At 37.6% G+C, this 13,099-nt stretch overlaps 1 protein-coding gene across 1 annotated transcript in view; it reads right to left on the reverse strand.

Moving 5' to 3' along the window:
* Positions 1 to 2,392: 2,392 nt before the first annotated feature.
* LOC102876192 (synapse differentiation-inducing gene protein 1-like) overlaps positions 2,393 to 13,099 on the reverse strand; it is a 51,827-nt gene continuing 41,120 nt past the window's right edge. The window contains exon 3 of the mRNA XM_006902467.1: positions 2,393 to 2,551. Coding sequence (XP_006902529.1) covers positions 2,393 to 2,551 — 159 coding nt within the window. The remainder of the gene's footprint in view (positions 2,552 to 13,099) is intronic.

The raw sequence follows: 13,099 nt of genomic DNA on the forward strand, positions 1-13,099 counted from the left end.
ACTCTAGGAGACCGTATAAAAAAGTACAGGGCAAGGCTCTGGAATGCAGACCAGAGGTCCTGGAAAAAGCAGTCTCTATCACTAATAAATCACTGATGTATCTATATCAGCCTTAGTTGAGATGGCCACAGGTGTTTGTATCAAGGGAGCTGCAGCAGTTGTTAGCAATTGAAAAGATTGTGCCGTGAACACGTAAAAAATCCATAGGCTGCTATGCATCCAGTATTTCAGGGGAACAGGTCAACTGGCTGGACTTGGGGAATCAATACTTCTGCACTTGGAGTCCAATCTTGTGGTCAGTAGGGCCTTATTCCTGGTAACATGTGTCACCTACTATTCTGTGGTACCCGAAGGTAGCTTTAAACTACACAGTGAATGATCAATTCAGTCAGTTATGTTTTCTCATCTCAGTTCACTTGGGAAAGTTATTTAGTGAAGAAGAAACACTATATAAAGTTTGGATACCTGAGGAGGCAGGATTTCCTGAAGAAGTGAGATTACCTGATGAAGTTCTTTCAAGTTCATGAGACTTCTGACCCACCAACAACGTGATTTGGGCCAAAGTGCAATGTAATCTTGTTTTGTAAAGTAGCAACCAAGGTAATATGGTTTAACAGGAGACAAGACTCAAACAAAGGTCTGGTCTGAGTCTTGACTTGCCATTTCCTACGCACACAACTAGAGAAATTACTATATCCGAAATGAAGTATTTAAGAATGAAATGAGCCAATGAAAAACAGAGAACTCTTATTATGAGATAGGGCACTAAACTCTGGATTAATATAATTCAGTAGTTTTAGTAAGTAAGCCTCTTTGAGTAGGTTAACTTCTTTGAGATATAAAGTTCAGAAAAATGTTGACATTTATTTCTGCAAGATCACATAGATAACAAGTAGCATAAGTGGTTTTAAATCCAGATTGGTTTCACCCAAAGCCCATGCTCTTGAGATCATCCTAATTGTTACAGAGATAGTTGGTATTTCCCATATTGTTTTTAGGGTTAAGGCCTTAAGTTTTGAGATATCCACTAGCAACAAATGCAGGAGGGAAGTAAATGAAATGCTCAGAGTGAAGTAGGGATCAGCAGGTGACAGGATTCACCAGGCTGTATCACTGATAAATGATGTATACCAGGGACAGGTGACACCTATGCCAATGGAGCACGTAAGGGAATATTCATGGGGCTCAAAGTGAAGACTTAAGCAGGCAGGGCTTCTGGAAACCCTGTTATTGGTTCATTACTGGAATCTTGTGTGGCTCTGGAGTTATTTAAACACACTAAGTATAAATAAAACCTAACCACTGACACCAATCTGAAAGAAAAGTTATATGCAAAAATAATAATTTTTGTTAATTAATGGTCACTGGTAAAAAGCAATGTCTATACTTATTTCTTAGTATTCTTGTGTTAAATTAAGTAGCATGAAGCAATAGGTGAGTCTTTTAAAAATGTCAAGAAGCTATTCAGTGAGTTAAGAGAACAAAAGTTATCTCTTTCTTAAGTTTATTAGTGCTATTATTATTACTCAGACGAGAATCACCCAGGGGGTCTGTGGGCACCTTGTCCTTCACAGAGGGAGAATCAAACTCTTTGTCTTGAGTTTCTGGAGCACATGCTCACTTTCTGTTGGGGGTCTTAGGAGAAAGGCTATGATCAGGCCCCTTGTCCTAGATTTAACTAGGTGCCAAGACTGTCATATATAGCTGCTTGGTCACTACTGCGTGTGGCAGAGTCAGAAGCAGGGTATGGTGTTCTTGGCATTGGGGGCAACAGGGCTTGAACTGACCTGGGCAGATAGCTAAACAGGCTTTGCTCTTTCTTGGCTGAGCTGACCTATAGACCAATGACCTTGAGGGTCCTACTAGGGTCAATGTCTCTTGGTTTGTCCATCCTGAGTGGTTTGAAGAGTTGGCTCTTTTCCTCTGCTCCCAAGTCTTTTTGCAGGGAAGGCCAGTGAAGTGGGAGAGTGTCATAGTGGTCAAGCAGGCTCTTTCTGCCTTTGCCTACTGCACCATGATCCATGAAAAAGAAACTTTTAAAGACGTTATATATTGCTAATGTGTTGGCTGTTCAGACACCAGCAGGCTGTGGAGAGAGTTACATTGCTGCCTATCTACCTAGAACTATCCAGAAACAACCTTGCAGCTCAGAATCTTCTTTAGAACTTCCACAGGAAGAATTTGCAGCACCCAACTGTCTCTTTCTCTACACAGTGCTGAGAAGACAAAATAAAAGGGTAAGAACAAAGGAAATTGAGAGGCTTCCTGGACTTGTTCTGCCATGATTTTCGGTATGGCATCTCAGAGCATGTTCTCTGTCTGCCCCACATCAGCTCTACCTTGCTCACATCCACCAGAATGGCCTACGACATCTTCTTTGCCTGAAGGAGAATTATAAATGGTTGTTCTTGGAGAGGTAGGCAATGAGGGCCACAGCCACACCCACATAGATGCCAGTTCCAAGTGTGATGGACAGCACGGCCAGGAAGAGTGCCCGCCGGGAGCTGGTGGTGGCTTGGTGGAAATCTCCCTTGGCCACAGCTTTATTGGTCTGTAGAGGTGGAGAGGAAGGAGGGAGAAGAAAATGGAGTCAACATTAGCACCTCTGAATAAACACTATGAGTAAAGGTTATGTCTATGGCTCTCTTCCAACAGAAATGGAATTAGATCGAGGAAGTGAGGCTCACAAAGCAGAGAAGGACGGAGAGAGGAAATGGTAACTCTGATTTCCCAGAAACTTGTCTCAGATCATTTAATCAGCAGGTTCCCTGAAACTTCACTTTTTCTCTGATCAGTCACCATAGATTCACTCCTGTCTCGACTGTCCCTCATCTTAAACATAGCTATAATTGGTAAAATTAATTCATAAATAAAGCAACATGATACAAATACCAAAACCTGTATTTCTGGGTTCTCAATTACATAATGAAGATTTAGTTTCATAAGATCCAGGATTCTTGGTAGAGTGTGCTTCATAGGAATTAGAGGTTAGAGATGTTTTATCTAATTTGATACTTTAGGTCTGACCCACTCTCAGCCTCCTTTTCTTTGCTCCATGGCATAAATAAGCTTAGGACTACTTCATGCTTTCCCACCTTGATGTATGGTGTGGCCAGATAGCTATTTGGACTCTGAGGGAAAGTCCCTAAGAAAGGAAAGAGGGATTATGGGAAGTTTTTTGTGTTCCTAATAAGAAGCAGGACTCAAGCGCAAAGCCCTTCCTCCTTCAAGTCTAAAATGTAGATATGTCTAGAACTTTGGTGGACCTTTTGGGGCCAAGGTAAGCTGACAGAATTGTGTGACAGAATTTGTATTGAAGTATCAGCTGTGGATCCCTGGTGCCAATGTCCAAAGCATATTGTTGTAGGAAGAGAACAAACACACTTTTTACTTTTACTGATTGAGTGAATGACCTCTTGATATTGCACACACCCTTCTCAACACAAGAAATTCAGGGATAGCTACTCCTGAGTGGGCACCAGGGTAAAATGTCTCATTTGGAAGATGAGGGTAGCAAGGACATCTCAAGAACTTCATAGTGCCGAAGAGGACACACCTTAAGCCACTGGAGGAACTTATGGTCAAGAAACAGCTCACTACTGTGGGGTAGGTGGCTGTGGATATGTCCTGAGTCAGTATCATGGCTCGTTTACAGAAAATGAGTATCTCTCTCTGGTCCCATTTCCTTTTTCATTGGTGATATTTTACATTTTATAGACAGGTGTGTGTGTGTGTGGAGGGGGGGGTGGGGGGAAACAGTGTGTTATTTACTCAAGCCAAAAAGTATATCTGCAATATACCACAAGGTTGACTTGGAGATAACTCATGGCATACATCTTTATTATCCAGTCTTTTGGTCCCAGGTGTAAACGGGACTTGAACATTTATATGGAGTCAAGAAAAGACTTATTGGTCACTTGGTTTCCTATTCTTCTCTCCAACTTATATTGTTGAAAGCTAGGGGTTTTTTTTTATACTTTATATTTTATTTATGTCACACTGGGTGTGGGAAAAGCTAGTTTTAATTTTTCCTTTCTGCAAATTTTTTGGCTTGGCAGCTCATGCCACTTTGTGTGTGTGTGTGTGTGTGTGTGTGTGTGTGTGTACAATCAATGGTTTATTCACTGCAAATATATTTTTTGAGATTTTTTTTTTATTAATTTAGTTTATTTTTCATTTCAGTGAACATCTACAGAGATTTTGGAATTCCATTCATTCATTGTTGCACTTGTCTCCCCGCACAAACCCCTCCCCCTGCCCCCCCCGTTTGCTCCTCTCCTTGAAAAGCAATTGGTACACAATCCCCCCGCACCTCCCCAAACCCCCCCCACCCCCAAATATAATCCACTCTTCATGCCACTTTTTGATGAAGTTGAGCTAAGTAAGGGTCTACAAAACAAGAAGCTTCCTAGAAAATGAATCAATTAAGTCTTTAGTTGCTCAACTTAATTTTATCTAGTTGTACTCCCAGAAACCCTGATATTAGCATTAACTGCATATAGCCATTAGTCAGTCACTAGAACTGTAGCTTTGGTGCTAACTATGCCATCTTCACCTGCTAATCACACTTCATGGTCAGTGGTGGAATAAACTCAAACTGGTTGCTGTGCTTGTTCTGACTCACAGCTACCTTCCACTGTCTCCCTGCTCGATTTTAAGCAAGCTTCACATCTTCTATGTTCTGTAATTTCTCAGCAGCTTTAAGTCTGGGCAGTGTGTGAACAAATTTGATTTCTACTCTAATGCAAATCTCTTGGGTTCTATGGGAGATTTATGAGCAAAGCCGTGAGACATCTCTTCACCTAAGTTAGCTTAGCACAGTTTAGCACTGATCATGGGAATGCTGATGATTCTGGATTAAAATAACTTCTATGCACTTCAATGATTTTGTGGATCAAGTTGAGACCATGTGTTATGCAATATTATGTTTGATTTTAGGAAAACTGTCCTAACAAGAGACCCAACCAATTTAATTTGTTAGAAATACTATTATCTTTAGATACTTCCAACCAGCTTGCAAATAATGCTTTCACAGAGATGATTTTATTAAACAATGCTTTTTACTCACCTTCACTTTGAATTCTTTTTTAAAAAATTTATACATATTTATTTATAAAGTTCCAATACGTTGTTTTCCACAAAAGATTTTTCCCATTTCCTTCACCCCCCCCCATTGAATTGTACAATCCTGTGATTAAAACTCCCACCCATCCCCACCCCTCCGCTTCCACCCTCAACCCCTTCTTGGATCCGTATGCTCATTCTACAATAACAGTTTTGCAGTATTTGTCCTTATGGAACTGAGTTAGTTCACTTGGCATAATGCTCTCCAATCTCTCCCAAGTTAGGTAGTAATTTACAAAACTATTGCTCTTGCGTGCAATGTATGAATGTACCACAAATTTCCATTCGTTGTAGTTGGACATTTGGCTTGTTTCAATGTGACGGTGAATAACACTGCTATAAACATTGGTGTACGAGTCTCAGTTCTCACTTTATTTGGGTATCTTCCTAGCAAAGAATAGCCGGGTCATATGGAATTTCTATGTTCAACTTTTTGAGGAAGCACCAGAGTGGTTGTACCATTTTACAATCCCACCAACAATGTATAAGAGATCCTATCTCACCACATCCTCTGCAACATTTACTGCTTGCTGTCCTGTTAAAATTTGCCACTGCTACTGAAGTAAGATGGCATCTCATAGTGGTTTTTATTTGCATCTCTCTTATTGCCAGTGATTGGAGCATTACTTCATGTATCTGTTGGCTATATTAATGTATTTTTTGGTGAAAATTCTTTCCAGGTCTTTTGCCCAATTTGTAACTGGGTTATCAGTCTTTTCCTTGTGGAGGCCCAGGAATATTCTATAAACATTTGTTATGAGACTCTTGTCTGAGATGTTATTGCCAAATGCTTGTTCCCAGTCAGTAGGTTTTCTTTTCACCTGCGTTGGAAAAAGTTTCTGATGCACACAGGGACTGAATCTTTAGAAGGTCCCACTCATCAATTTTATCCTCTTCACATTGCACATTTCTGGCTCTATTTGGCAGTCTCTTTATAATGAAGATTAGACCTTCTAAGCTTGATCCCAGTTTGTCTCATGCATTTTATGGTTTTGGGCTTTACTCCCAAATCTCTGATCCACCTTGAGGTGCTTTTTTGTGTGTGGTATGAGATGTTGATCCTGTTTCAGCTTTCTGCAGGTGGAAGTCCGGTTTTACCAGCACCATTTATTGAAGAAGTTATAATTTCCCCATTTGATAGGTTTTATTTCCTTGTCAAATATCAGTTGACCATAGATAGCTGGGCCTATTTCTGGGTTCTCAATTCTGCTCCACAGATCTATGTGCCTGGTATTGTACCAATACCATGCTGTTTTGGTTACTACCACTGTGTAGTCAGTTTTGAGGTCAAGAAATGAATGCTATGCTTTGCACTTCATTTTTGTTTCTCAGAGGTGTTTTGCTTACTTGGGGTCTCTTGCCTCTCCAAATAAACTTGGCAATTTCCCTTGCAATATCCTTGAAAAATGAACTTGATATCTGTACTGGGATTGTGTTTGACATGTAGGTTGCTTTTGGTAGGACTGTCTTTTTCACAAAATTGAGTCTTCCAATCCATGAACATTTTCCCATTTCTTTAGGTCTTTTATTGTGTCTTGCAGAAATGCTCTGCACAAGGTCTCTTGTGTCTCTAGTCAGGTGCACTCCCAAGTATCTTGATTTGTGGTTGACTATTATAACTGGTATTGCTTTCTTGGTTTCCATCTCTGAGTTCTCCTTGTTGCTGTAGAGGAAACCTACTGATTTTTGGATATTGATCTTATAGCCTGCCATTCTACTAAATTTCCCTACAGTTTTTTGAATCTTGGAGTTTTCAGTTTCACTATCATATCATCTGCATATAGCGACAGTTTAATAATTTCTTTGCATGTCTGAATTAATTTTTATTTCCTTCTCTTGTCACACTTCCCTTACAAACACTTTAACACAGTAATGAACTATAGCGGTGACAGTGGTCATCCTTGTCTGGTCCTTGCTCACAAGGAAAATGCTTTTAGTTTTTGTCCATTGAGAATGATATGTTGGCTTTTGGTTTTGCATATATATTTTTCTCTATGTTGAGGAAATTCCCTTGTATTCCAATTTTACTGAGTATCTTAATATGGAAGGGGGTTGGATTTTGTCAAATGTTTTTCCTACATCAATTGCTAACATCATGTTTTTTATTCTTTATATTGTAAATATGGGGAATTATGTAGATTGCTTTACTTATGTTGAACCAGCTTTGCATACCTGTAATGAAATCCTACTGGGTAATGGTTAATTATTATTATTTTTTTATGTTGTACAAGTCTTTTTATTTTTTTTTATCATACATGTTTACTTAAGCTATACAGAATTGAGTAGATAAAATCACATTCACATTAGTGAAAAATCTCTACAAAATGTCTTTGAAAAGCAAAACAGGACTGCCTCTTAACAATTTGTATCCTCATGAAAGACATGGGCTGTAAAAATAAAGCAGTGTGTATAGCACAAACTAGAAGATATCTGTATTTTTTTTTCACAGTTCTTACCATCTACAGTCTGAAAGAGGTAGATTTTTCTGCAACACCTGAGAACTGAATCGTGATGTCCAGGTGTCGTAAAGGCAGTTGCATACAGAACAAAAATTTTTTAATAATATTTATTAGAATGAACGTTTACAGAGACTTTGGATTTCTATTCATTCATAGTTGCATACTTTCCTCCCTGACCACATCTCCCCCCAGTTCACTTTTCTCTTTCAAAAGTAAAACAACATTATTTCATTGTTACACAATTCCACTTGCCCCAGTCCACTCCATGATGCAGCTATCATTTTGGATTCTTGTCATGACAATAATACCTAATCATACATTCCTCCTAAAAGTTCTCTCTCTCATCTGTTTCAATGCAGCATAAATTACTTATCTCCTCTTAGTTTTCCTCCAATTCCAATGTCCATCCTGCTTTACAACAGTGACATAATGCAATATTTGTACTTTTGTGGCTGAGATATTTCACTCAGCATAATGTCCTCCAGGGTCACTCATTTTGTATAAGTTCATGAATTCTGTGTTGTTCAATGCAGCATAGTATTCCATTGTGTGAATATACCACAGCTTTTCTATCCATTTGTTTGTTGATGGGCACTTGGGTTGTTTCCAATTCTTTGCTACCATGAACAAAACTGCAATAAACTTGGGTGAGCACATATCTGCTTGCGTGGCAGTTCTGGTTTCATTATGGTATATTCCCAATAGTGGAATTGCTGGGTCAAATGGTATTTCAACTTCCAACTTTTGAGAAATTCTGCCTTTCAGAGTGTTTGCACCATCTTACACTCCAACCAACAGTGAATAAGTGTTCCAGTTTCTCTACAACCTTGCCAGCATTTGTTTGTTGGTCTGTTAAATTTTGCTATTCTTACTGGGGTGAAATGATATCTCATAGTTGTTTTTATTTGCATCTCTCTTAGAGCTAGGAATTTTGAATATTTCTTCATGTGTTTGTTTACCATCTGAATGTCTTCTTTGCTGAAGTGTCTGTGCCCCAATTTTGCAATTGTGTTGTTTATCTTGTTGTGGTGCTCGAGTATTTTATAAATTCTAAATATAAGTCCCTTATCAGTCATGTCATTACCAAATATTTTTTCCCCAGTCTGTGGTTTCCCTTTTTACCCTGTTGGAGAAGATTTTGGATGTGCATAGGGATTTGATTCTTAGAAGGTCCGATTCATCTATTTTATCCTTTCCTGGTTGTAGGTTTTTCAAGATGCATGGAAGACTGTTTAGCTTGTGGATTAGGGCTTCTAGAGTTCTTCCAAACTTCTATCTAATGAAGTTTGTAGTGCTCGATTTTAGTCCTAGGTCCTTGATCCACTTGGAGTTGGTTTTTGTGTATGGAGTGAGATGTGGAGATGGGCTGATTTCTGGGTTCTAAATTCAATTACATTGATCTATGTGTCTGTCACTGTACCACACTGTCTTGACCACCATGATAGTGTTGCAGGATTTGAAATGAGGCAATTAAATTCTTCCTATGTTGTATCTCTTTTTAAGGAGTGTTTTGTTTATTTGGGGCCTCTTTCCATTACAAATTAAACTGGAGATTGCTTTTTCCATCGTGTTGATGAATGGAATTGGTATTTGTATTGGGATGGCATTGGAAGTGTAAATTGATATTGATAGTATTGCCATTTTCACAATATTGAGTCTTCCTCTCCAGGGCCAATGTATAGTCTTCCATTTCTCCAGGTCTATATTTGTTTCTTGTAGTGTTTTGTAATTTTCTTTAAATAGATATTTTGTGCTTCTGGTTAGATTTATTCACAAGTATTTAATCTTGTGATTAGCTATTGTGAAGGGTATATTTTTTTTTTTAGCTCCAGTTCTATATTCTCTTTGTTACTGTAGAAAAATCCATTAGATTTTTGTATGTTGATCTTGTATCCTGCCACTTTGCTGAATTGGTCACCTATGTCCAGTAGTTTCCTTGCAGAGTCTTTAGGGTTTTCAGAGTATACTATAATATCATCTGCATAGAGGGATAATGTAACTCCTCTTTGCCAATTTGGATACCTCTTATTTTCTTCTCTTGTCTTATTGCTATTTCTAAGACTTCCAATACAATATTAAATAGGAAAGGTGATACTGAGCGTCCTTGCCTAGTTCCTGTTCTCAAAGAGAACAATGTTGGCTCTGGGTTTGAATGTATATTTATTTCTATGATGAAGAAATTCCCCTCTCATCCTATTTTAATCAAGAAAGAGTATTAGATTTTGTCAAAGGCCTTTTCTGCATCAATTGATAGGATCATGTGGTTCTTGTCTTTGCTTTATGTGATGAATTACATTGATTGTTTTTTTCATATTGAACCATTCTTGCAAACCTGTTATGAATCCCATTTGGTCATGGTAATTTTTCTTTTCTTTAAATGTGTCATTGGATTCTATTGGCCTGGATTTTATTCAGGATTTTTGAGTTTATGCTCATGAGAGATACTGGCCTATAGTGTTCTATTTTGGTGGTGTTTTTACCTCGCTTTGGTATCAAGGATATATTTGCTTCATAGAATGAGTCTGGGAGAACTCCATCTTTTTTCCATTTTTTAAAATAGTTTATGTAGAATTGGTGACAGTTCTTCCCTGAAAGTTTGATAAAATTCACTTATAAAATCATCTGGTCCAGGGCTTTTTTTGTCTGGAAGTTGTTTTATTACTTTTTCAGGTTCTTCTTCTGTAGTGGTTCTGTTCAGATGTTCAATTCTGGCTTTAGGTAGGTTGTGGATTTCTACGTTTCCTCTAGATTTTTATATTTGTTTCAGTATAGTTTCCCCATATTTAATTGTTAGCCTTTCTTTTTATTGGTTCTGTTGTGATGTTACTAGTTTCATCTGTTATTCAGATTATTTTTGTGATAATTTCCTGTGATAATTTTGTTAGTAGTTTGTCGATTTTATTGACCTTTTTCAAAGAACCAACTTATAGTTTTGTTGATGGTTTCATTTGTTTTGCTGTTTTCTGTATCATTAATTTCTGTTCTAATTTTTATAATTTCAAGGGTTTTTTGAGGGTGTTGGGTGTTCTTTCAGTTCTTTTTCAATTTGTTGGCAATGTTGTGTTAGAGTCAGTGGCAAATTTTTCCTGCCTTTTGACGTGTTTGCTTATTGTTATAAATTGACCTTTGATTACTGCTTTGGCTGTTTCCCAGAGGTTTTGGTAAGTGGTGTTTTCATTGTCATTTGTTTCCAGAAACATTTTAACTCCATTTTTTATTTCTTCTACTGCCCACTAATGTTCAAGGAAGGTGTTGTTCAGCTTCCAAATGTATGGGTTTTTTTTTTCTCCTTCACCCTCTTGTTATTAATTTCTAAGTTAGTAACATTGTGGTCTTAGAAGATGTTTTGTATTATTGCTGTTTTTCAATTTCTTGATCTATTCTGGAGAACATTCCATGCACATTGGAGAAGAAGGTGTACTGTGCTTTTTTTGGATGCATTAGCCTATAAATATCTGTGAGATCAAGTTGGATTATTGTGTGATTTAATTCTTCAGCATTTTTGTTGAGTTTCTTTCTGGAAGTTCTTTCTTTTCTTGAGAATAGTGTATTGAAATCCCCAACCACTATAGTAGTGTTGTTGATAGGGTTGTTTTTTTTTTTTCAGTTTTGTTTATGTTTGTTTTATATATTTTTGCAGGTCTTTCATTGTTGCATATTTATAATTAATGTTATTATGTCCTCTTGTTCTATTGACACTTAAAGCATTATATAGTGATCGTCCTTGTCCTTTGTGATGGTTTTTTCACTGACATTTATTTTATCAGGGATTTATGGCGGTACTCCTGCTTTTCTCTGGTTGCCATTTGCTTGGTATATTTTTCAAACCCTTTTATTTTTAGTATTTCTTTATCTTCATTTTTCAGGTGTGTCTCTTGTAGAGAGCATATTGATGGATTTTGGTTGTTTATCCAATCTGCTACTTTTTTTTTCCTCTTCAGTGGTACATTTAAAACATTTGCATTCAGTGTGATTATTGAGAAGCAAGGTTTTATTGCTATCATTTTGAGTTCTTTTTGGTGTTGTTGCTAATTACTATGGTCCATTCTGCTTTCTGTGGCACCTCTGTAAGAAGGATGCCTCTCAGTATTTCCTGCAATGCTGGTAATGTTTTTACAGACTCCCTTAGGTTCTGTTTTCTGGGAATATCTTGATCTCTCCTTCATATCTGATGAACAATTTTGCTGGGTACAGTATTCTTGTTTGGCAGTTGTGTTCTTTGAGTGTTTAATATATGTCATTCCATGGTTTTCTTGATCATATAGTTTCTCCTGAGAAATCACCACTTAATCTTATCTGCTCTCCCTTATAAGTTACTATTTGTTTCTCCCTCACTTATTTCAGAATTCTCTAATCATTGGTTGTGGCAGTTTTGACTTTGATATGTGTTGGTGTTTTTCTTTTGGGGGCTATCCTACAGGGTATTCTCTCAGTTTATTGAACATATATTCTCTCATTCTTCATTATGCCTGTGAAGTTTTCTTCTAGTAATTCTTCCACAGCTTTTTGGTGCATTTGTTTCTTCCTGTTCTGGGATTCTGATAATGTGTATGCATTTCTTCTGATGGGGTCCCACATTATTCTTAGGTTTTCTTTCTTTTTCTTCATTTTTAATTCTGCTTTTTGCTCTAGCAGATCAGTGGTGAGAATTCTATCTTCTATTTCACTGGTTCTATGTTCCGTCTCTTCAACACTGTTCATGTGTCCATTCATCATGTTGATAGCATCTGAAACATTGGATTTCGTATTTTGGATTACGGTTTGTTTTTCCAGAACCTCTAATGCCTCACTTGATTAATCACCATTGTTTTATTTTTTAAAAATTTATTATTAATTTCAATGAAAATTTACAGAAACTTTGAGTTTCCATTCATTCATTGTACATTTTCCCCCTCTCAAAACTCCCCCCTAGTACAATACCTTCTTGGAAAAGTAAAAGAAAAATTCTTTCATTGTTTTACAAACCCTCCCCCAGGTCCACTCTACTATGCAGCCTTCACTCTAGACTCCTGTCATGACAAAAATGCCTGATGACATATCCCTTTTAAACAGTTTTCTCCCTCACCTGTTTCAATGTAGTATATATTATTGAATCCATCTTTCTCAGTCTCCCCCCAACCCCAATGTCAATCCTGTTTTACAACAGTGGCACCATGCAGTATCTGTCCTTTTGTGACTGAGATATTTCACTCAGCATAATGTCCTCAAGCGTCACCCATTTTGAATAATATTGCATGAGTTCCTTGTTTTTCAATGCAGCATAGTATTCCATTGTGCGAATATACAACAGCTTCTCTATCCATTCGTTTGTTGATGGGCACCTGAGTTGTTTCCAACTCCTTGCTATTGTGAACAAAGCCACGATAAACATGGGTGTGCATATATCTGCTTGGGTGTCAGTTATGGTCTCTTTGGGATGTATTTCCAGTAGTGGAATTGTTGGTTCAAATGGTATGTCTGCAACTTTTTGAGAAAGTGCCATACCGCCTTCCATAGTGGTTACACCATTTGAAACT

Source organism: Elephantulus edwardii, unplaced genomic scaffold (assembly GCF_000299155.1).
Source record: "Elephantulus edwardii isolate Elephantulus edwardi_28Jun2011 unplaced genomic scaffold, EleEdw1.0 scaffold00417, whole genome shotgun sequence".
NCBI classification, from domain to species: Eukaryota; Metazoa; Chordata; class Mammalia; order Macroscelidea; family Macroscelididae; genus Elephantulus; species Elephantulus edwardii.